Source organism: Pecten maximus, chromosome 3 (genome assembly GCF_902652985.1).
Source record: "Pecten maximus chromosome 3, xPecMax1.1, whole genome shotgun sequence".
Classification (NCBI taxonomy): Eukaryota; Metazoa; Mollusca; class Bivalvia; order Pectinida; family Pectinidae; genus Pecten; species Pecten maximus.
In genome coordinates, this window is record NC_047017.1 from 37,577,345 (window position 1) to 37,603,148 (window position 25,804).

Genomic DNA, 25,804 nt, shown 5'->3' on the forward strand with positions numbered 1-25,804 from the left:
TCTCTGAATGGCCAGTCAAATGAAATACATATCATATAATTACCTGTGTAGCACAGTGTATGATAACTTAAATTTAAATCACTGCCTCTGCTTGGAATCAAACCTGGGACCTCTGGCTTACTTGTCTTACGCTCAACCGATCGAGCTAAAGAGAAGATCTCTCTAGCCAAGCGGTATATTTTGGCTAGTATTTACCAGGGTTACACGATTCTCTCTACCCGAGCGGTATATTGTGGCTAGTAGTTACCAGGGTTAACGATTCTCTCTAGCCTAGCGGTGTATTGCAGCTAGCATTTACCGGGGTTACATGTATTCTCTCTAGCCTAGCGGTATATTGCGGCTAGTATTTACCAGGGTTACACGATTCTCTCTAGCCTAGCGGTATATTGTGGCTAGTAGTTACCAGGGTTACACGATTCTCTCTACCCTAGCGGTATATTGTGGCTAGTAGTTACCAGGGTTACATATATTCTCTCTAGCCTAGCGGTATATTTTGGCTAGTATTTACCAGGGTTACACGATTCTCTCTACCCGAGCGGTATATTGTGGCTAGTAGTTACCAGGGTTAACGATTCTCTCTACCCGAGCGGTATATTGTGGCTAGTAGTTACCAGGGTTACACGATTCTCTCTACCCGAGCGGTATATTGTGGCTAGTAGTTACCAGGGTTACATGATTCTCTCTACCCGGGCGGTATATTGTGGCTAGTATTTACCAGGGTTACACGATTCTCTCACCTGAGCGGTATATTGTGGCTAGTATTTACCAGGGTTACATGTATTCTCTCTACCCAAGCGGTATATTTCGGCTTGTAGTTACAAGGGTTACATGATTCTCTCTACCCGAGCGGTATATTGTGGCTAGTATTTACCAGGGTTACAATTTGTATTCTCTCTAGCCTAGCGGTATATTGTGGCTAGTATTTACCAGGGTTACATGATTCTCTCACCCGAGCGGTATATTGTGGCTAGTATTTACCAGGGTTACATGATTCTCTCACCCGAGCGGTATATTGTGGCTAGTAGTTACCAGGGTTACACGATTCTCTCTACACTCGCGGTATATTGTGGCTAGTAGTTACCAGGGTTACATATATTCTCTCTAGCCTAGCGGTATATTTTGGCTAGTAGTTACCAGGGTTAACGATTCTCTCTACTCGAGCGGTATATTGTGGCTAGTATTTACCAGGGTTACACGATTCTCTCTACCCGAGCGGTATATTGTGGCTAGTATTTACCAGGGTTACACGATTCTCTCTACCCGAGCGGTATATTGTGGCTAGTATTTACCAGGGTTACACGATTCTCTCTACCCGAGCGGTATATTGTGGCTAGTATTCACCAGGGTTGCACGAATCTCACTACCCGAGCGGTATATTGTGGCTAGTATTTACCAGGGTTACATGATTCTCTCTACCCGAGCGGTATATTGTGGCTAGTATTCACCAGGGTTACACGATTCTCTCTACCCGAGCGGTGTATTGTGGCTAGTATTTACCAGGGTTACACGATTCTCTCTACCCGAGCAGTATATTTCGGCTTGTAGTTACCAGGGTTACACGATTCTCTCTACCCGAGCGGTATATTGTGGCTAGTATTTACCAGGGTTACACGATTCTCTCTACCCGAGCGGTATATTGTGGCTAGTATTTACCAGGGTTACACGATTCTCTCTACCCGAGCGGTATGTTGTGGCTAGTATTTACCAGGGTTACACGATTCTCTCTACCCGAGCGGTATATTGTGGCTAGTATTTACCAGGGTTACATGATTCTCTCTACCCGAGCGGTATATTGTGGCTAGTATTCACCAGGGTTACACGATTCTCTCTACCCGAGCGGTATATTGTAGCTAGTATTTACCAGGGTTACATGTATTCTCTCTACCCGAGCGGTATATTGTGGCTAGTATTTACCAGGGTTACATGATTCTCTCTACCCGGGCGGTATATTGTGGCTAGTATTTACCAGGGTTACATGTATTCTCTCTACCCAAGCGGTATATTTCGGCTTGTAGTTACCAGGGTTACATGATTCTCTCTACCCGAGCGGTATATTGTGGCTAGTATTTACCAGGGTTACATGATTCTCTCTACCCGAGCGGTATATTGTGGCTAGTATTTACCAGGGTTACATGTATTCTCTCTACCCGAGCGGTATATTGTGGCTAGTATTTACCAGGGTTACAATTTGTATTCTCTCTAGCCTAGCGGTATATTGTGGCTAGTATTTACCAGGGTTACACGATTCTCTCTACCCGAGCGGTATATTGTGGCTAGCATTTACCAGGGTTACATGATTCTCTCTACCCAAGCGGTATATTGTGGCTAGTATTTACCAGGGTTACACGATTCTCTCTACCCGGGCGGTATATTGTGGCTAGTATTTACCAGGGTTACACGATTCTCTCTACCCGGGCGGTATATTGTGGCTAGTATTTACCAGGGTTACATGATTCTCTCTACCCGAGCAGTATATTGTGGCTAGTATTTACTAAGGTTACATGATTCTCTCCACCCGAGCAGTATATTGTGGCTAAGTATATACCAGAGTTTCATCTGGTCCAGTATATTAAGCATCAATTAAATCTCAAAGGTCAAGCAGTTAAGGTATCTTTTGAAAGTCAAGTGTTCACAAGTGTATGTCTAAGATCAAACAGTTCAAGGAAATCACCTTTGAAGGCCAAGTAAACATTAACTTTGTGCAAGTTAAAGAGTCTCCAAGATCAAATCATATTACAATATAGATATAAGGAATTGTCTCTTGAAGGTCTTTTGAGGGTTTGTTTGAATGTCCAGTTTTCATAATTTATGGGATTATATAAAGTTTTAGTGTTGACAGTTATCTAGGGGAAACCTTTGTAAGATCCAGTGTATATACAAGTCAAACAGTTATTTCTTTGGGATACATTGTGCATTTGGGGTATATTTTAGGAGAACGATCCAAATATACCATGTAACCTTTTCAGAAATCAATTGCTGGAATAATTTATTGAAAATTTCATTAAATCATGTGCGCTTAGGTAGATCAAGAGCCCCCCCCCCCCCCCCCTCCCCCCCCAAAAAAAACCCCACAAAAAAACAAAAACCAAATAAATAGCCAAGTAACCATTTTTGGCAATAATTAAAACAATATTCTAAAGTCCATCTCAGACCAGTTTTTCAAGGTACAATCATGTTTATACTTGTGTGGCAGTTCCTTGATATATATTCCAAACAGAAGTGGCATAAGCTGTCTGTAAAGCTGCGTCATTCATATAATTGAATAAAAATGTCATATCATGACTGTTCGATGTGTTAGTGATTTACACTATAATGTGCCTCATTCCCTAGAGAAATGTACAGGTCATGTCTGGGAAGGTTCAGGGCCTTTACCTGATGGATAGGTACTATACTGTAACAGACAACCCTATATAGAGAACAGTTCCCTTGGTAAAACTAAAGAGGGCAATAATTGTTTATGTCGTAGATGGCTGTAACAGTTTGATCATGTTATATCGGTTTGTATTGTTACAGTACCTGGCAGAATTTTCATGCCCACTAGTCCTTGTTAGTTCATTCAGAAGTGTTTGAATGTAAAGAATTAATAATACAATAGTGAATGGATTGGGCATGTGTATTATTTCCTAACTATGTATAGCTCAGTAATTGACTGAATCAGCAGGGCTTATACAAAGGGATATTTAACTTAAAATCTATAGCCCCAGGATTCAGGCTAAGGTCTGTTGGATTCTATTGTGGTGCTTCCTGGAAGTGAAGCTAAAAATGAAACCCTTCTTCTATAGCTTGTCTGTAGTAAAGATACAGAAACATTTTATATGCCAGTGTAAGATCCAAACTCAAATTCAAGAGAGAAAGTTTTCTGAGTTAAATATCTTGTCATTTGAAAATCAATAAACGATAATTAAATTTGATTAATTAACTCATATAAGTTAGATATGATAAAAAAGATAAAGGAACCAGAACCTACTTTACAGACAATGCTCATAACAATTTCTAGCCTGATTACTGATGGTCCCTGAGATTGAGGACCGCAATATTACCAGTACCTATATTTATAAAGCATTATGAATGCTGCTAAGAACAAAAGCTTCATTGAAACTTTTTTTTATCTGCTTTTTGTGTGTGTTTTTTTTATCGCCCATTGACAGTTGGAGTCATTTATGGCCAAACTTGAAACAGAATGACATTGGGTAATTACTTAGAGACAGTTGTGAGTTAAAAAATCGAAAATGTCATAGAGTATTTAGGACTACAGTCACTGTAAATAAGCTCATGCAGCAATATTTATTGTCTGCCATGTCTGCATCAGTTCAATTTTACAAGAGGTATAACAGGCTTAAAGGTGTGCAATAGAAATATTTTTGATTGGTGTCGTAAAGAAATTTTTATAGTGACTGGATGTAAATTTGCCACCAGGAAATGCACAGATGTTTATAAGATACATACGACAATTGTTGAATTGCTACAGAAAGCTGTGCAAGGCGTCAACCCTAATCCCTAGATGATTTGTGTGTCTGAAGATCTTCAATATAGTACATGTAACCTTCTGAACTTTAACTGAACACAGTATAATCTGTCTGGTATGGTAAAATTTCCTTAATTTTCCCATCATTTTACTCATAAATCAGTAGTGGGAGTGCATGTTAATGAGCCCATGTCCCCCTTTTTGGGTCGAGTTTTTAAGATTGTTTACAACTTATTTTTGTAACTTTTATACACCTGTCAACATAAATAGGAGTATTTTGTTACAGAATTGTTGGCCAATTTTTTTTTATCTCTGACAGTTTTTGATCAATCACTTTGAAACTTGGAGGCAATGATTTTGATCACACAATTATTGACAGAGTTGTTGCCATTTTTAGTTCTTTGATATTTTCTAAAGAACTCCTTTTTGAGATTTTAAAAGTCTCTAACTTATTCTGCCTTGTAATCATTTTAAATTAAATAGAGTTATTGCCCTTTGTTTAGCATTATCTTGTCCAGGGACCTTCTTACTCAATTTTTGACTTGATTCCTATGAATTTTGTTTAGACAATTCATGTTTCTACATTTCAATATTCATCTTTAAACAGATTTCAATTATTTGGCATTGACGGACATTTTAGAACATATTTTCGGAATCAGTCAAGGATATATTATTACATGTATATTTAATTGATGAATTTGCAAATGAAATCTGTTAATTACCAATAGAAAAGAAATCATTTTCAAATTACGCAGTAACCATTTTCAGTATTGTTTAAGAAAATCAGAATATTATATATTTACTGTGTATTTTGGTATCCAATGCCATCAATCATCATAGAAATATAAATTACACTGCATCTTACACATTTGTTTATATAATCAGTGTTTGGGATGTTTGGCATAGGTTTATAGGTTTTTTTAAGGCTGTAAAAAAACATTTTCCTCCTTCGAAAAAGGGGACCGCTAGTGTGATTGATCTCATGGGGCCATACTAGATGATTTCTTGTTGAAATGAAAATGTTGGGAAATAAATGTACGGGTGTAGCCTTAGCTGTCTGTAAAGCTGCGTCATTCATATAATTGAATAAAAATGTCATATCCTGACTGTTCAATGTGTTAGTGATGTACACTATAATGTGCCTCATTCCCTAGAGAAATGTACAGGTCATGTCTGGGAAGGTTCAGGGCCTTTACCTGATGGATAGGTACTATACTGTAACAGACAACCCTATATAGAGAACAGTTCCCTTGGTAAAACTAAAGAGGGCAATAATTGTTTATGTCGTAGATGGCTGTAACAGTTTGATCGTGTTATATCGGTTTGTATTGTTACAGTACCTGGCAGAATTTTCATGCCCACTAGTCCTTGTTAGTTCATTCAGAAGTGTTTGAATGTAAAGAATTAATAATACAATAGTGAATGGATTGGGGCATGTGTATTATTTCCTAACTATGTATAGCTCAGTAATTTACTGAATCAGCAGGGCTTATACAAAGGGATATTTAACTTAAAATCTATACCCCCCCAGGATTCAGGCTAAGGTCTGTTGGATTCTATTGTGGTGCTTCCTGGAAGTGAAGCTAAAAATGAAACCCTTCTTCTATAGCTTGTCTGTAGTAAAGATACAGAAACATTTTATATGCCAGTGTAAGATCCAAACTCAAATTCAAGAGAGAAAGTTTTCTGAGTTAAATATCTTGTCATTTGAAAATCAATAAACGATAATTAAATTTGATTAATTAACTCATATAAGTTAGATATGATAAAAAAGATAAAGGAACCAGAACCTACTTTACAGACAATGCTCATAACAATTTCTAGCCTGATTACTGATGGTCCCTGAGATTGAGGACCGCAATATTACCAGTACCTATATTTATAAAGCATTATGAATGCTGCTAAGAACAAAAGCTTTATTGAAACTTTTTTTTATCTGCTTTTTGTATGTGTTTTTTTATCGCCCATTGACAGTTGGAGTCATTTATGGCCAAACTTGAAACAGAATGACATTGGGTAATTACTTAGAGACAGTTGTGAGTTAAAAAATCGGAAATGTCATAGAGTATTTAGGACTGTCACTGTAAATAAGCTCATGCAGCAATATTTCATGCCATGTCTGCATCAGTTCAATTTTACAAGAGGTATAACAGGCTTAAAGGTGTGCAATAGAAATATTTTTGATTGGTGTCGTAAAGAAATTTTTATAGTGACTGGATGTAAATTTGCCACCAGGAAATGCACAGATGTTTATAAGATACATACGACAATTGTTGAATTGCTACAGAAAGCTGTGCAAGGCGTCAACCCTAATCCCTAGATGATTTGTGTGTCTGAAGATCTTCAATATAGTACATGTAACCTTCTGAACTTTAACTGAACACAGTATAATCTGTCTGGTATGGTAAAATTTCCTTAATTTTCCCATCATTTTACTCATAAATCAGTAGTGGGAGTACATGTTAATAAGCCCATGTCCCCCTTTTTGGGTCGAGTTTTGAAGATTGTTTACAACTTTTTGTAACTTTTATACACCTGTCAACATAAATAGGAGTATTTTGTTACAGAATTGTTGGCCAATCTTAATTTTTTTTATCTCTGACAGTTTTTGATCAATCACTTTGAAACTTGGAGGCAATGATTTTGATCACACAATTATTGACAGAGTTGTTGCCATTTTTAGTTCTTTGATATTTTCTAAAGAACTCCTTTTTGAGATTTTAACTTATTCTGCCTTGTAATCATTTTAAATTTGATAGAGTTATTGCCCTTTGTTTAGCATTATCTTGTCCAGGGACCTTCTTACTCAATTTTTGACTTGATTCCTATGAATTTTGTTTAGACAATTCATGTTTCTACATTTCAATATTCATCTTTAAACAGATTTCAATTATTTGGCATTGACAGACATTTTAGAACATATTTTCGGAATCAGTCTAGGATATATTATTACATGTACATTTAATTTATGAATTTGCAAATGAAATCTGTTAATTACCAATAGAAAAGAAATCACTTCCAAATTACGCTGTAACCATTTTCAGTATTGTTTAAGAAAATCAGAATATTATACATTTACTGTGTATTTTGGTATCCAATGCCATCAATCATCATAGAAATATAGATTACACTGCATCTTATACGTTTGTTTATATATCAGCGTTTATATGAGTATGTAAACAACAGGTGTTGTTGGCACTCTGGTGGCTATAGTGTTAAAAACTGTCTGTGCCAGGTAATTACTTTACTTGATGATGGTTGCCATAACAAAATGTATCTGAATATCGATTAATACAGGTCAAAATGAACGCAGAATAATAACCTTTTCATACAGGCAGTATTTAACATACAGAACATAGTTAAATCCTACCACAAATCAATTAGGAGACCTGTTCACTCTGTTATGAAAGAACAACATGATTACTCGATGTAACATTATAATCCATATCTGAGTAATTAGTAGTGGTGGGGCCCATAGTCACCACATCCATGATTACTAAGGGACAAAACCAACACTATTTACATGGGGATATGGATTCAATTTTATACTTAGTTCTAATGAAACAAATAATTCCTAATTGATTAAAACACCTCGAAATAAAAGCTTTTATATGTATATATGAACATCAGCTTTATGTGTATAAATTTCTACTGTGCATGTACATGTACATTGATATAATTCTGGGTAGTGTTCTGTACAGTCCAGTGTACATTGATATAGTTCTGGGTAGTGTTCTGTACAGTCCAGTGTACATTGATACAGTTCTGGGTAGTGTTCTGTAGAGTATACATTGATACAGTTCTTCTGGGTAGTGTTCTGTACAGTCCAGTGTACATTGATACAGTTCTGGGTAGTGTTCTGTACAGTCCAGTATACATTGATACAGTTCTTCTGGGTAGTGTTCTGTACAGTCCAGTGTACACTGATACAGTTCTGGGTAGTGTTCTGTACAGTCCAGTGTACATTGATACAGTTCTGGGTAGTGTTCTGTACAGTCCAGTGTACATTGATACAGTTCTGGGTAGTGTTCTGTACAGTACAGTGTACATTGATACAGTTCTGGGTAGTGTTCTGTACAGTACAGTGTACATTAATTGATATAGTTCTGGGAAGTGTTCTGTACAGTCCAGTATACATTGATACAGTTCTTCTGGGTAGTGTTCTGTACAGTCCAGTGTACACTGATACAGTTCTGGGTAGTGTTCTGTACAGTCCAGTGTACATTGATACAGTTCTGGGTAGTGTTCTGTACAGTCCAGTGTACATTGATATAGTTCTGGGTGGTGTTCTGTATGTACAGTCCAGTATACATTGATACAGTTCTGGGTAATGTTCTGTACAGTCCAGTGTACATTGATATAGTTCTGGGTACCCAGAACTGTATCAATGTACACTGGACTGTACAGTACACTAGTGTTCTGTACAGTCCAGTGTACATTGATATGGTACAGTCCAGTGTTCAATATTATCTTTAGAGTTCCAGTACAGTAGATGATCAGAAGGTGTTACACAATTGATTTGGAAGTGGAATTGACTGGCAGACAGGTGCTCATCAATCTTTAAGGGGATCAAGTTTTGGCCTGATCAGGTATCCCCTGGTTCTGCAATGTCCCAGACATCGGTATAGAATTCCAGCAAGCTTACATTATCATCTCACGTACTTTTATTATTTCAGAATAAAGTAGATTTTAAAACTTTTTACCAATATACACTCCAACACAAATGTGAATACAAGTTGTGTCAGGTTATAGGAACAATTAAGAGTTGTTTTGTTTGTGTGTCCCCCCCCCCCCCCCCCCCCCCCCCCCCCCACCTAAATTAAGATAGGTGAGCTCATAAGACAATTAAATCACATACTGAAAAGCACACCTGTGTAATGCACAGCACATACCTGTAACCTGTGTAATGCACAGCACATACCTGTAACCTGTGTAATGCACAGCACATACCTGTAACCTGTGTTATGCACAGCACATACCTGTAACCTGTGTAATGCACAGCACATACTTGTAACCTGTGTAATGCACAGCACATACCTGTAACCTGTGTAATGCACAGCACATACCTGTAACCTGTGTAATGCACAGCACATACCTGTAACCTGTGTAATGCACAGCACATACCTGCAGTCAGAGGTAGTTTGACTTTAACAACGGACATGGTTATCTCATTACCTTTGTCGGTATAAGCCATTTTACAGAGTGGTAGAACATGAGTATTATCTAATTTATTACCTGTGTACACCTTTGATATTTCTTAATGAAACTTTTTCTTTTTGTGATGAAAAAGCATTATTGACTTGCACTGTTGCAAGACAGGTTAGAAGATTCATTTAAACTGCACTTGACACTGTTGTGATTGCAGCCACGAACCAGTGTAATAAACTTTATTATGCTTTCCCAAAATATGATTTTCTCATCACGTCAGTAATACAGTCTGGCACTTTCAAACTTGTAACAATGCATACAATAGTTTAGTTGCAATACCCAGACATGGTATAGCATGTAATCTATCTCTATGGAGAATGGGGCCATGATCTAGTCCTCTCCACTCTTGTCTTTTACTCTGCTTACATCCACTCATGATCTAAAACTTAGTGTCCTTCTGCTCTCCCTCTACAGTTATTCTCCATGTTTCCTTTGGTCTTCCTCTCTTTCGTTTCCCTCTGGTGTAAATGCTTGTTCTTATTCAGACACAGAACATGTCCTATTAACTTCAGTCTCATTTTCCTTATGAAAACAATCATCGACTCCTACAGCTCCTTCCATCACTGTCTCACTTCACAATATAATAATATAACTAGCTAATCTCAGGAACTGCTGACAGGGTGTCAAGTGAAAGCGGAGGCAATTATGTCTTACGGACATTTTCTAGTTCAAAGATATCATTTGACATGTCATTGAGATAACATCTATTAATTTGATTGTTTCTTCTGTGGATACTTAACCGTCGTATTACCTTAGCTGGTGCGGGTACCAGAAAAAGTGCAGGATTACTCTTGTTATCATTTTATAAGTATGATAAAACTTACATGAACCTAAAATTACACCTTTTGCTCAGGGTTATAACCATGGCTATAATTACCGGACATGTTTCAAGACAGTGATTCTTTTGTCATTCTGCCTTTCCTGATTTAAAAAAAAGTTCATACATTAGAGTTTTAAATGGCTAGTACATTAAGTACAAGAAAGTAAAATACTTTTTAAAAATATACATATCAGATCTCTCCTGCAAAGTAAAATTCACTATCCCACTATGACGTCACCGATATTTATTCATCGGAACAGGTATTTAAATTTTTATATCGTATATACCTTTAAATATTGCGAAGGAATATCATTAGTGGGACGAGTAGTATGAACCAGGAAGTAAATTCCAGTACAGCTAGTGAAGTGTACAACATAATATTTACTGTATATAGTAGACAGTGATTTAAATTCATCTTCAACAGCAGATAACCAGATATATCAAAAGTCCAACTTCACAGTAAATTGATTGTTCTTTTGATTGGTGAACAGTTCGGAATAACACTCCAAACTAATCATTTATCAAAATAATAAGACCTAACCAGTAGTCAATTTAAAGTAGGATTATCTGCTAGATAATTTGTACTTCTAATTACAAAGGAGATCTGTTCACTGATATATACCATTTTTAAAGTGTCCAGTCTAGTATCATTTTGTTCACTTTGTATGCATTTCTTATCAGCAATGTACTGATGATCAATCACAAATTGAATGGTTCAAACCTTTACCACTCAGTGTTGACCTCTTTCTCAAGAGATCTTGCTGTGCTGCTAATCCAAGTATATTAGGATATATCTGTTTTGTTTGGATATCCTGCACATTTGTATTGTGCATATGTATTAAACTCCGCCAATATTTATAGTTTTAGTGAGGTCTATAGCTCGACAATGCAGGCATATCTGTGTAATTATTATCTGTCTATTCTATCTGATATCGAGACAATTCTGGTAAATAGGATTCTCCCCAGATAGTAAGCAATAGATGTATGGCCCTATCTTGGATCTTGTTTGAGGGGGTATTTCCTGTTAATGTGGACTGAATGGTGTCCTTTATTTGTGAGTTCCTGAAATGGATGTTTACATTGTATAAAAAATGTTAAAGAGATAAAGCATGTTTGTTGAATTGACCTGTCTCAGTTCTGATCAGCTGTTATGCATAACCTAATCCCCTACTGCTGTGTTTGTCTTGTAATAAGCTCTTTGGACAAACTCAATGTCTTAATCGTTGTTTTTTTAGCTTTTCTACTTAAATGTGATACATGAAGATATTTCACCGGGAATCAGGTTATTACTGGATAAATACAGTAATTGAAACACATCAGATCTCCCCAATGATCCATGGCACAGATACCCATCCCATGGTTGGGTTTATGTTCCTGTGTTGTATTACACAGGTGTGACACATGTCCCCTCCCCACAGTCTATGTGCCTGTGTTGTATTACACAGGTGTGACACAGGTCCCCACCCCACGGTCTATGTGACACAGGTCCCCACCCCACGGTCTATGTCCTTGTGTTGTATTACACAGGTGTGACACAGGTCCCCACCCCACGGTCTATGTCCTTGTGTTGTATTACACAGGTGTGACACAGGTCCCCACCCCACGGTCTGTCCCTTTGTTGTATTACACAGGTGTGACACAGGTCCCCACCCCACGGTCTATGTCCCTGTGTTGTATTACACAGGTGTGACACAGGTCCCCACCCCACGGTCTATGTCCTTGTGTTGTATTACACAGGTGTGACACAGGTCCCCACACCACGGCCTATGTGCCTGTGTTGTATTACACAGGTGTGACACAGGTCCCCATCCCACGGTCTATGTCCTTGTGTTGTATTACACAGGTGTAACACAGGTCCCCATCCCACGGTCTATGTGCCTTGTGTTGTATTACACAGGTGTGACACAGGTCCCCACACCACGGCCTATGTGCCTGTGTTGTATTACACAGGTGTAACACAGGTCCCCACACCAACGGCCTATGTCCCTGTGTTGTATTACACAGGTGTAACACAGGTCCCCACACCACGGCCTATGTGCCTGAGTTGTATTACACAGGTGTAACACAGGTCCCCACACCAAGGCCTATGTGCCTGTGTTGTATTACACAGGTGTAACACAGGTCCCCACACCACGGCCTATGTGCCTGTGTTGTATTACACAGGTGTGACACAGGTCCCCACCCCACGGTCTATGTCCTTGTGTTGTATTACACAGGTGTGACACAGGTCCCCACCCCATGGTCTATGTCCCTGTGTTGTATTACACAGGTGTAACACAGGTCCCCACCCCATGGTCTATGTCCCTGTGTTGTATTACATAGGTGTAATATGTCCTTGTGTTGTATTACACAGGTGTGACACAGGTCCCCACCCCACGGTCTATGTCCCTGTGTTGTATTACACAGGTGTGACACAGGTCCCCACCCCATGGTCTATGTCCCTGTGTTGTATTACACAGGTGTAATATGTCCTTGTGTTGTATTACACAGGTGTGACACAGGTCCCCACCCCACGGTCTATGTCCGTGTGTTGTATTACACAGGTGTGACACAGGTCCCCATCCCACAGTCTATGTCCCTGTGTTGTATTACACAGGGGTGACACAGATCTCTTGTGAGAAATACACAAACATACCATGTATTTCAAATTTCATATTTAATTTCATTTTACTTATTGGAATTTAGAGGATCTAACTGCATGCAGTTCCTGGATGCAGGTTTAAAATACAATTTTATATTAACAAATAAAATTTAATTATTACTGCCTTTCATAGAAATAACTGGTGATGAATAAGGCTTATTGTTTTCCAGGTATCCTTCAGTATGCTAGAAATATATAATGAGAAGGTACGGGATCTACTGGTGAAGAATAAAGCCGAAACTGGAAGCCTGAAGATTCGACAGGATCAAAAGATGGGATTCTACGTGGAGGGCCTAAAAGTAGGATTTGTTTTATATATCTAGGGTGCCAATCTAGTCTATGTTCTTCTTTTCACATTTCTTTAGACAATTTAGAATTCTGAAGAAAACTTTGTGTCATTCTTATGTGATTCCCTAACATCCAACTTTAATGTAAAACTTCTATCGAAATGATTTTATGATACTCAATGTTTGCAGAAGTGCTACCCTGCATGCACATGATTAACATACTGATAGCATTAAATGTCTTCATTCAGCATGTGCCTGTGCGCAACTACAAGGAAATAGAGAAGTTGATGGAGCAGGGTACAGTGAACCGGACAACTGCCTCAACCAACATGAACGCAACCTCATCACGGTCCCACATGGTCATCACCATACGCTTCAATCAGGTAGGTTATTGCAGTTTTATACTTAACATCACCGCCATACACATCATATAATATCTCATGATGTAAAATTAACATCATCATCAGCACCATCATGGTACCACCACCTCCACCAGCACCACCAGCACTACCTTCGTACCACCACCACCACCACCATGTAAATCTGATCCAACATATATCACCATTTCATTAAGTACATCATCTGTACCACATTGGAAATACATTTGTACACAGATAAATATACAATGTATCATATTTTCCGTATACTATTGTAATGTCCTGGTGTTAAATCTCAATGGCTGAGTTAAACGATCCTTCTCAGACATCAGAACAGTGATCATATTGAAGGCTGGCACATCTCAGATGTACCTTAAAGAATTAAACGATCCTTCTCAGACATCAGAGTAGAGATCATGTTGAAGGCTGGCACATCTAAGATGTACCTTAAAAATTAAACGATCCTTCTCAGACATCAGAGTAGAGATCATGTTGAAGGCTGGCACATCTAAGATGTACCTTAATAAATTAAATGATCCTTCTCAGACATCAGGATTGTGATCATGTTGAAGGCTGGCACATCTCAGATGTACCTTAAAGAATTAAAAAAAATCCTTCTCAGACATCAGAGTAGAGATCATATTGAAGGCTGGCACATCTCAGATGTACCTTAAAAATTAAACGATCCTTCTCAGACATCAGAGTAGAGATCATGTTGAAGGCTGACACATCTAAGATGTACCTTAAAGAATTAAAAAAAAATCCTTCTCAGACATCAGAGTAGAGATCATGTTGAAGGCTAGCACATCTCAGATGTACCTTAAAAATTAAACGATCCTTCTCAGACATCAGAACAGTGATCATATTGAAGGCTGGCACATCTCAGATGTACCTTAAAGAATTAAAAAAAATCCTTCTCAGACATCAGAACAGTGATCATATTGAAGGCTGGCACATCTCAGATGTACCTTAAAGAATTAAAAAAAATCCTTCTCAGACATCAGAACAGTGATCATATTGAAGGCTGGCACATCTTAGATGTACTGTAAAACATTTTTGTATTGAGGGCTCTGATGGTGACATTTCAGGAAGATAATATCGCCTGATTTAAAAAATTACTGCTGAATATGTCGCAATTCAGGCAATAATAGATTAGATATGATTGCGCATAGCTATTTCTATACATACACAACAAAAAGCTGGTTTAAACCTGAACAATGAGAAACATACAACTAATTAGTTTCATTGTGTGTTGATACTATCTTTGGGATAAACATTCTGTTTACATCTTGTTAAAGGTTTTATTGGCGTGAGAAAATGGTGTCCCATAGGAGTGTTCCAATATATAATGTTGACAGATTGGCAAAGAAATATTTTTAAATATTTGATTCAATCCTAAAAAGAAGGCAAATTGTTCTCTGAAATGCTGTCAACATGATTCCAATAAAGGACAAACCAGGATGCATTAGGTTTTACTGAAATAACAAAGACACCTTATACAATTGTCCTTATTTTACTTTGTAATGCCACTAAACAGTGGATGGTTCTGGAAACATTTTCTGTATTTGATCAGTTAGTAGAAACAGTTGACAAGGTTCCAAATGTTTACGGCAGTCAAGGGAAATAAATACATTAGTGGCTATAGTGCTGGAACAGTTCTAAAGTTTTGCTAGTGAAGAGCAGTTATAACTCTTTGCAGCTAGGTGACTCTTTAGAGGTTATACAACAAGTGGTTGTTGGATATGGAATTTATTTCACACAAGTTAGTTATTTTTTAAAAGTTACAAAAGACACAAGCTTTAGAGAGTGTCTTTTGTAACTTTTAAAAAATAATGACTGTGAAATAAATTCTATATCCCAAAATCACGAATCTTTTGACCTGTTTCTACCACAATGATATTGGCTTGATTCGAAGAATAAACTACCTATGAAATTAGAGTTCTACTTATAAAACAAACTACATGTACCTATGAATTCAGAGTTCTGCCTATAAAATAAACTACCTATGAATTCAGAGTTCTACCTATAAAACAAATAACCTATGAATTCAGAGTTCTACCTATAAAACAAACTACCTATGAATTCAGATTTCTACCTATAAAACAAACTACCTATGAATTCAGAGTTCTACCTATAAAACAAACTATCTATGAATTCAGAGTTCTATCTATAAAACAAACTACCTATGAATTCAGAGTTCTACCTATAAAACAAACTACCTATGAATTCAGAGTTCTACCTATAAAACAAACTATCTATGAATTCAGAGTTCTATCTATAAAACAAACTACCTATGAATTTAGAGGTCTATCTATAAAACAAACTACCTATGAATTCAGAGTTCTACCTATAAAATAAACTACCTATGAATTCAGAGTTCTACCTATAAAACAAACAACCTATGAATTCAGAGTTCTACCTATAAAACAAACTACCTATGAATTCAGAGTTCTATATATAACAAACTACCTATGAATTCAGAGTTCTATCTATATAAAACAAACTACCTATGAATTCAGAGTTCTATCTATATAAAACAAACTACCTATGAATTCAGAGTTCTACCTATAAAACAAACTACCTATGAATTCAGAGTTCTCCCTATATAAAACAAACTACCTATGAATTCAGAGTTCTACTTATAAAACAAACTACCTATGACTTCAGAGTTCTACTTATAAAACAAACTACCTATGAATTCAGAGTTCTACCTATAAAATAAACTACCTATGAATTCAGAGTTCTACCTATATAAAACAAACTACCTATGAATTCAGAGTTCTACCTATAAAACAAACTACCTATGACTTCAGAGTTCTACTTATAAAACAAACTACCTATGAATTCAGAGTTCTACCTATAAAACAAACTACATATGAATTCAGAGTTCTACCTATAAAACAAACTACCTATGAATTCAGAGTTCTATCTATAAAACAAACAACCTATGAATTCAGAGTTCTACCTATAAAACAAACTACCTATGAATTCAGAGTTCTACCTATAATACAAACTACCTATGAATTCAGATTTCTACCTATAAAACAAACTACCTATGAATTCAGAGTTCTATCTATAAAACAAACTACCTATGAATTCAGAGTTCTACCTATAAAATAAACTACCTATGAATTCAGATTTCTACCTATAAAATAAACTACCTATGAATTCAGAGTTCTACCTATAAAATAAACTACCTATGAATTCAGAGTTCTATCTATAAAACAAACTACCTATGAATTCAGAGTTCTATCTATAAAACAAACTACCTATGAATTCAGAGTTCTACCTATAAAATAAACTACCTATGAATTCAGAGTTCTACCTATAAAATAAACTACCTATGAATTCAGAGTTCTATCTATAAAACAATCTACCTATGAATTCAGAGTTCTACCTATAAAATAAACTACCTATGAATTCAGAGTTCTATCTATAAAACAATCTACCTATGAATTCAGAGTTCTACCTATAAAATAAACTACCTATGAATTCAGAGTTCTATCTATAAAACAATCTACCTATGAATTCAGAGTTCTATCTATAAAATAAACTACCTATGAATTCAGAGTTCTATCTATAAAACAATCTACCTATGAATTCAGAGTTCTACCTATAAAATAAACTACCTATGAATTTAGAGTTCTATCTATAAAACAAACAACCTATGAATTCAGAGTTCTACCTATAAAACAAACTACCTATGAATTTAGAGTTCTATCTATGAATTCAGAGTTCTACCTATAAAACAATCTACCTTCCTAATGTAGAGTTCTGCCTACTACCTACATACATCTGATATTTGCAAGATAATGTGTGTTAAAAACAATGTAATTGTATGAATATTTTGTCCTGGTTCTGTATGAATAGATACACTCCCTATACAGAGAAAATGCTTATAACAAACTACCTATGAATACAATACAGCCTATAAGAGACAATTAATACAGAGATCTTTCTATGTTTATATCAATCAATAAACCTAAAGCCTTGCCAACCCAAATAAGCTTTTAATATTCCATTATATACTATTTTACACAGTATGGCATTGACTGGTTCTGTTGTTATTTTGTCTGATCAAATCATATCCGTAAATGTAAAGCACTTTAGAAAAAGTATTTGTATAAATTGAAAGGATGCACTGAACAAACATTGCACATTGTAATTGCCAGGTATTATCTAAAAAATACAGTGTACATAGGTCTGGACTATGGTTTCTGCAATTTCTCCCGTCCTGCCACATACAAGTTGAATGTGACCTAACCAGAAATAATGACGGTGATAAATGTGACTGGTCTCTGTAATAATGTTTCCTTTGAAGCCTTCGATAAAGCTCCCTTCATATTGATGTATATAGATAATAGCTGTATGATTGAGTTTTTTGGCGATGAAAACTTTGCTGTGGTCCATTACCTACAATCCACACCTTATTGTTAGACTTGAATATCACTACAAACCTTGGGATGTTTTTCCGGAAAAACCTAAAATCTTGAATATCACTACAAACCTTGGGATGTTTTTCCGGAAAAACCTAAAATCATGATGTTGATCCTTATCAGACTGGTAATCAATATCTGTTATGTGCATTATAAACATGTACATGTTGAAACTATATCATGATCTATGAAATGAGTATTAAATGCAAGAAATAATCAAGTCAAGATCCTTCAGAGGATTTTTTTGAACAGAGGGTTTTGTTATTTCATTAATTTTTTATTTATGATTCTCAACGTTGCATAAGAGGCCATATATTTAGTTTAAAAACCTTAAGCTGGTGCAAATATTTCATGTAATAAATGAAGGTGAGAGGTTAAATACAACGGTGACACTTATTTACTGTAAGTTGGTAAGACCTTATCTGTATGTCTGGCGGGAGTGTAATATGGTAGATAATGTAATGTGGTGCACCAGACACTCAGGGGTGGACTTTGTGTGAATGAAGATTTAAGCTGTCTACACTGATAAGAGTACATGAAATAAATTAGTACACACTGTCTGAAACATTAAAGAGCATCATTGAATATTGATTTATGAGGCTGGCACTTTACTGTATATAGGTTGTAAATTGAGTGAATTATTGTACTAAGGTATTTTTTTAATCTTCATGTGTTGATATAGTTACAATGTACAAGATAAATGACTCTTAATAGCCTAATGTACTGAAATCCAGGAAGTCATTTATAGGCTGCCTTTATACACCAAAATGTATGTGTCTTCATATGATACCAGGATGAAACTCCAATCAAGCAAGTTCATACTATTTTATTTTTTTTCTAGTATTTATTTAAGATTCCTGTTGATTCTGTTGGTTAAAAATATTTTTCTGTGCAATGTTCTGCAATGTTCTGCAGCAATTCATCATTTCCTGCACGGAATTTACGTCAATGTCACGTATTGAGAAGTACCTCACTATAATAGTTGTTTGCTGATATGCATGTTTGTTATCCATGGAGTTATGTCCCATTTATTTATACCCTTCTATAAAGTTGTGAGAACAGGGGAGTTATGTCCCTTTATTTGTGGCCTTTTATAAAGTTGTAATAATAGGGGAGTTATGTCCCTTTATTTATGACCCTCTGTAAAGTCGTGAGAGCAGGGGAGTTATGTCCCTTTATTTATGTCCTTCTATAAAGTCGTGAGAGCAGGGGAGTTATGTCCCTTTATTGACATCCCTTTATCAAGTCGTGAGAGTGGGCAAGTATGCCCCATTTATTGATATCCCTCTGTAAAGTTGTGAGAGGAGAGGAGTTATGTCCCTTTATTTTATATCCTTATATAAAGTTGAGAAACAGGTGAGTTATGTCCCTTTATTTTATATCCTTCTATAAAGTTGAGAACAGTTGAGTTATGTCCCTTTATTTGATATTCTTCTATAAAGTTGTGAGAGTGGGGACAATTAGGCCAGTCTAGAGTTTACAATCCTGGTGTGTCTTAATCATTTGAACTTAGGTAATGAGATCAGGTATATGATCAGGGGGTCCAATGTGTTTGGTATGATGAGCGCATATTTTGGTATGAGAAGATCAATATGGCTGACAAACACTGCTTCAGACCCCACCGGTGAGTATACAAGGCGACACATACCAATGATTGCGTACACCAAACTAAACTGATCGGTAATGGGAATATAGGGCATTATAGCGAGTCAAATTTGGCTTGATTATGGTTCGATAGTGATAGTAGTTGATTATATGTGCTACAATGCTATTCCAACTCGACTTGAAAGTATCAATCTAGTGGAAAATAGGTGCGAGGTGTTGATTTTTGTCTCAAAATATCACGTTAACTGCTCAATAACTTCTAAACCATATACTGTCAGCAAATATATCATACATGATTGGAAACTGCAAACATTTCGTCACCGAAACGCAATCTCCATTAATCTGTCATATTCTATGTTAACGAAATATCAAGGATTTTGTACTCACCGGTGGGGTCTGAAGCGGTGTTTGTCAGCCATATTGATCTTCTCATACCAAAATACGCGCTCATCATACCAAACACGTTGGACCCCCTGATGATTGCATCTAGGTGATAAAGATAAATTAGGATTGTTATTAATATTTACCTGTATTTCGTTGAACTCATTTAAAATTTACAATTTTATATAAAAAAGTAATTTAAAAAAAAAACATCTTTGATAGTTTTGAACAAAAGAATAAGTTGATAAGCTGACTGTCAAAGTTAAAACAGATAGGTGTGTTTTCAATTGTGTAGCTTTTCAGAATCACTTATAATGCATCTTATAAGTTTAACATAAAATGAAAAGAAAACAGGAAGGTTTATGTAAGGATGAGTTGGATGATTATATTTACAAGTGTATTGCTATTGCTAACCACCACTGTCCACTTAAAATCTTGTAACAATAATCCTAACAAGGATCCAGGATTCAACTCGTAAATATACAGGTTGATGTTAGGGTTATATTGTTTTTATTGGAGAAGCGTTCTCAATATTTGGTGCATAGTAATAAACTAATCTGTTGTGTAATAAAACACTTGAAATAACGTCACGTTGAATGCTATGTACATGCTATCCTTTTTGACTTGTGTCAATATAGAAGTGTGTGTAGATCTTGTGTGTATAGTTACCTATTGTTATTTATTAAGTATACACAGGAAGAACAAGAATTATTGGTTTCTTCAAGTGTTAGTGTGGGATTAGTAGTCAATACTATTAATATCAAATCAATAAAATAACACCCATTATGAAAATGATTTACTTCGGTCTATTAACAAATCAATCCCATCCCACTATACAGAGTAGCTACTTTTGTGCTTTCACTTTTACATACAACTACTAAATATTATAGATATTCTCTTGGGAGGAGTGTGAGAGTGATTCATAATGAAATTGTATCTTCATAATATTTCATGGCCCTCTGTCACTAAACATGCCCAAGACAAAAGTACCTCACTGCATGTAATATTATGAAAGCATCTAATTTTCATTTTCATTTCATATTTCATTTTGTTTGCAGGCATAGCCATAAGAATCATGTTAAAATCATCTGTCCACGACTTCATTACTTAGTCTGAGCATATAAGTGATGAAGCCATAGAGAGATGATGAGATCAAACCCGTAATCTCAAAATTAGAGAATTAGATGCTATGTAAATTCACACATTGTCATAAATTATATTGCTACTTGACTCTCTATGTAAAAAACTTATTATTTTTGACTGTTTCCCAGCAAAAAATATTTACTGGCAACATTTTTGACTGTTGACTGTCGGCGAGAAACATCCGCAAACGCAAAAACATTCAAATGATTATGATGAAGCATCTTTCTGATCACGATTTGTAAAAAGTATCCATAGAAATGCTTAATGATGGCTGCAGATTCAAAGTCAGAAATGTTCGAATAAATCTTCGACCAGGGTTTGTTGTGTCTAGGTGACAACAGGGATTCGCCTAACACAAAGAATGTCATGAAAGGGTCTGTAAGAATTGTTACAGCAAATGCCGACTTTGGAGTTCGAAAATTCACAAAAGGCAAAAGCCAGAATTTACAGTTGACTGATGAATTTTTATGAAGAGCTCAGCCTAATAAGATAACATATATCTGAATCTTGTTGATTATTCAGGTAACAAAATAATCTAGGGGAGAGTATACAGGGGAGATAATCTAGGTCATTGAGTAATGGTTAGTCCAAACACCTTGGGGAAGAGTTTTGAACATTGGCTGATAAGGCATGAAAAAACATGATTCAAAGATGTATATGTAATGAAAGCAGCAAGTGAGTGTGAGTGTCATGATAGATGGTCAAGGGTACATGGAAATTTGGCCAACACATGTTACGGTGTTCAGAGTCTGCATCCGATGTTTGAATGATAAGATATTCATTGTTACTTGTTTTAACTTTAGGTGATCATGGGTGCTGACGGCAAGAGCAATACCAGGAGCAGTGATATCAATTTGGTAGATCTGGCTGGGTCAGAGAGGAGTGCTTCTACTGGGGCTACTGGGGACAGACTGAGGGAAGGATCAGCCATTAACCAGAGTCTGTCCACATTAGGGAATGTCATCAGGTAGGCACCAAGATAATAATGTACATGGGAGATAATCTGGGTCAAGGAATGAGGGACAGGATACAGGGGAGATAATCTAGGTCCTAAAGAAGGGGACATGATACAGGGGGGATCATCTATGTCATCAGGGAGGGGGCAGGATACAGGGGAGATAATTTAGGCTGAGTATTGAACATGGTACGGAGGAGATAATCTAGGTCATTGAGTAATGGACAGGATATATGGAGGTAGTCTAGGCCAAGAAGGGGACATGATACAGGATAGATAATCTAGGTCATTGAGTAAGGGACGGGATACAGGGGAGATAATCTAGGTCATTGAGTGAGGGATAGGATACAGGGGAGGTAATCTAGGTCATAAAGAAGAGGACAGGATATGGGAAGGTTATCTAGGCTGAGTAGGAAACAGGTTACAGGGGAGATAATCTAGGTCATTGAGTAAGGGACATGAAAAAGGAAGATAACCAAGGGGACAGGATACAGGGGAGATAATCAAGGGGACAGGAAACAGGGGAGATAATCATGTGGACAGGATACAGGGGAGATAATCTAGGTCATTGAGTAAGGGACATGAAAAAGGAAGATAACCAAGGGGACAGGATACAGGGGAGATAATCTAGGTCATTGAGTAAGGGACATGAAAAAGGAAGATAACCAAGGGGACAGGATACAGGGGAGATAATCTAGGGGACAGGATACAGGAGAGATAATCTAGGGGGACAGGATACAGGGAAGATAATCTAGGTTGAGTAAGGGACCTGATACATGGTAAATCATCTAGGGGAACAAAGTAGAGATGATCTAGGTCATCATGTAGGGAACAGGATACTGGGGAGACATTTGGTGTAATTAAGTTATAAAGATTTTCTGATGATGTATAATCCTCAATCTTTTCAGTGCCCTTGCTGACCAGGCAACATCAAAAAAGAAGGTCATTGTGCCATACCGCAACTCTGTACTTACTATGCTGTTACAGTCAGCGTTGGGTGGGAACAGCCGCACCATCATGGTAAGTAACACCACATGGTCAGCTGTCAAACCATTGTGGTAAGTAACACCACTGGGCCACCTTTCACACCACAGTAACACCGCTGGGCCAGCTTTCACACCACAGTAACGCCGCTGGGCCAGCTTTCACACCACAGTAACGCCGCTGGGCCAGCTTTCACACCACAGTAACGCCACTGGGCCAGCTTTCACACCACAGTAACGCCACTGGGCCAGCTTTCACACCACAGTAACGCCACTGGGCCAGCTTTCACACCACAGTAACGCCACTGGGCCAGCTTTCACACCACAGTAACGCCACTGGGCCAGCTTTCACACCACAGTAACGCCACTGGGCCAGCTTTCACACCACAGTAACGCCACTGGGCCAGCTTTCACACCACAGTAACGCCACTGGGCCAGCTTTCACACCACAGTAACGCCACTGGGCCAGCTTTCACACCACAGTAACACCGCTGGGCCAGCATTCACACCACAGTAACACCACTGGGCCAGCTTTCACACCACAGTAACACCGCTGGGCCAGCATTCACACCACAGTAACACCACTGGGCCAGCTTTCACACCACAGTAACGCCACTGGGCCAGCTGTTACATAGTAGATTTAAAACAAATTCACAATTAAAATTTTGAACCTTTTTAAAGATATTTTATATGTGTAAGAAAATATTGTTGATGTGGAAGCTGATTTTACACATAGTTCAAGAATCTTTGATATAGTACATCACCTTGTGACATTTAATTGAACATTTAATTTTTTCTCCTCACGTTTACTGAAAGGGAAAAGATTAGGTCAAACAGTTGTGATTTGTGATTCTTCATATAATAAAACAAAGGAATGCACTTCGTCTTTAGAGTTAGTCAGGGGTGACCTCACTTGACTGTTGTCCCCAATAACAGACATCTTGATTGACCCAACCTGTTTAACCTGTGTGACCTCTGTGATCAGTGCATAAGTGCACATGTCCTTAATCCTTTCTGCTGTCTCCTTATCCACATTCCATTACATTGTTTGGGAGACCCACACGTTGACCTGTTCAGTTGCCTTGTTGTGATAAAATTTATAGTAAATTTATGGTTAATTCACCTTCTCTGACTGTTTCTATTGGATATCTTCTAAGGTAGACACATTTCATCTCCACATTTTATTGGTCATTTCTGATAAAGGTAGTTATAAATTTACTCCATTATGAAACTAGATAACCTCCTAGCTAGGGTCAATCCAACACCCATCAGGTTTTATATACCATTCATCACTGGTCACTTTCAGTTTAAAAGTTATACTTTGCCATAAAAATCTGAAAATTAATGTTTCTTTTTGGTTTTTAAATATAATTGTCATGGTTAAGTTATTTTTATACAGGAGGTTAGTTCAGGGTTATTGATTAATTTTTTTTAGTTATTTGAATTGATCTATCCAGTGATTTTATAGAACCTGTACTTGACTAATGGATTTCATAAACCCATGAGTCCTTCTATACTATATCTGTCACATTATTTCTAGAAAAAAAATCCCACAAACTTTACAGTCCTGGATCTGTTTCACTTGTTAACAATGGACAGTCCTTTGTTAATTAAGTTGCTTGGTTAGAGGCATACATAATCAATATAAGGTATTTACACTGCCAACATACATATTTAGTTTAAATCCTGCTATCAGATTTGAATTTTTTAAAGATCTATTTAGAATAAATTTATGAATTTTGTAATCATTACTTGTATATAGCCCCGTCACATTATAATTTAGGGGCCTTTAAAGATTAAATTATGTCTAGATTACATTTTGTATTTAAATCCATTTCTCCTTTACCATATTTGTGAATAAGCACATCCCTGGCAATAAGCACATCCCTAGTAATAGTGGTAAGCCTGTTTCTGGTAACAAACCCATCCCTAGTAATGAGTCCATACCTGGTGATAAGCCCATCCCTCAAGTAATAAGCCCATCCATGGTAATAAGACCTTCCCCAGCAATAAGCCCATCCCTGGTGATAAGCTTGTCCCTAGTAATAAGCCCTTCCTTGGTAATAAGACCTTCCCGAGCAATAAGCCCATCCCTGGTGATAAGCCTGTCCCTAGTAATAAGCCCATCCCTGGTAATAAAACCTTCACTAGTATTAAGCCCATCCCTAGCAATAAGCCCATTCCTGGTGATAAGCCCATCCCTAGTAATAAGCCCATCCCTAGCAATAAGCCATTTCCTAATAATAAGCCCATTGATGTCTTTTATTTCAGTGAAAAATTTTAACAAGTGCAAAGTCATTGTCCTGTGATAATGCCATCTCCTATTTTGTGTAAAAGTTTGTGTTTGTTCCCCAGGGTTGATATAGGATAAATACGGTATTACAGGTGCCGAGTGTGCATGTCACAGTGACTAACATTAATAACCCTATTAACATCAGTTATAATTTGTATTCAGCCATGTTTCTTTGGTTAGAATTTGTGTTTAACTCCACTTTGATCATAG

The 25,804-nt window shown here is 36.9% G+C and overlaps 1 protein-coding gene across 8 annotated transcripts in view; it reads left to right on the forward strand.

Annotated features, from left to right (window-relative positions):
• The window catches only part of LOC117324084 (kinesin-like protein KIF28P), a 67,991-nt gene that overhangs the window by 14,665 nt on the left and 27,522 nt on the right, over positions 1-25,804 (forward strand). For all 8 annotated transcript variants that reach the window (XM_033879716.1, XM_033879715.1, XM_033879719.1 and 5 more), the window contains 4 exons: positions 13,305-13,433; positions 13,670-13,804; positions 22,167-22,330; positions 23,227-23,338. In XM_033879716.1, coding sequence (XP_033735607.1) covers positions 13,305-13,433; positions 13,670-13,804; positions 22,167-22,330; positions 23,227-23,338 — 540 coding nt within the window. The remainder of the gene's footprint in view (positions 1-13,304; positions 13,434-13,669; positions 13,805-22,166; positions 22,331-23,226; positions 23,339-25,804) is intronic.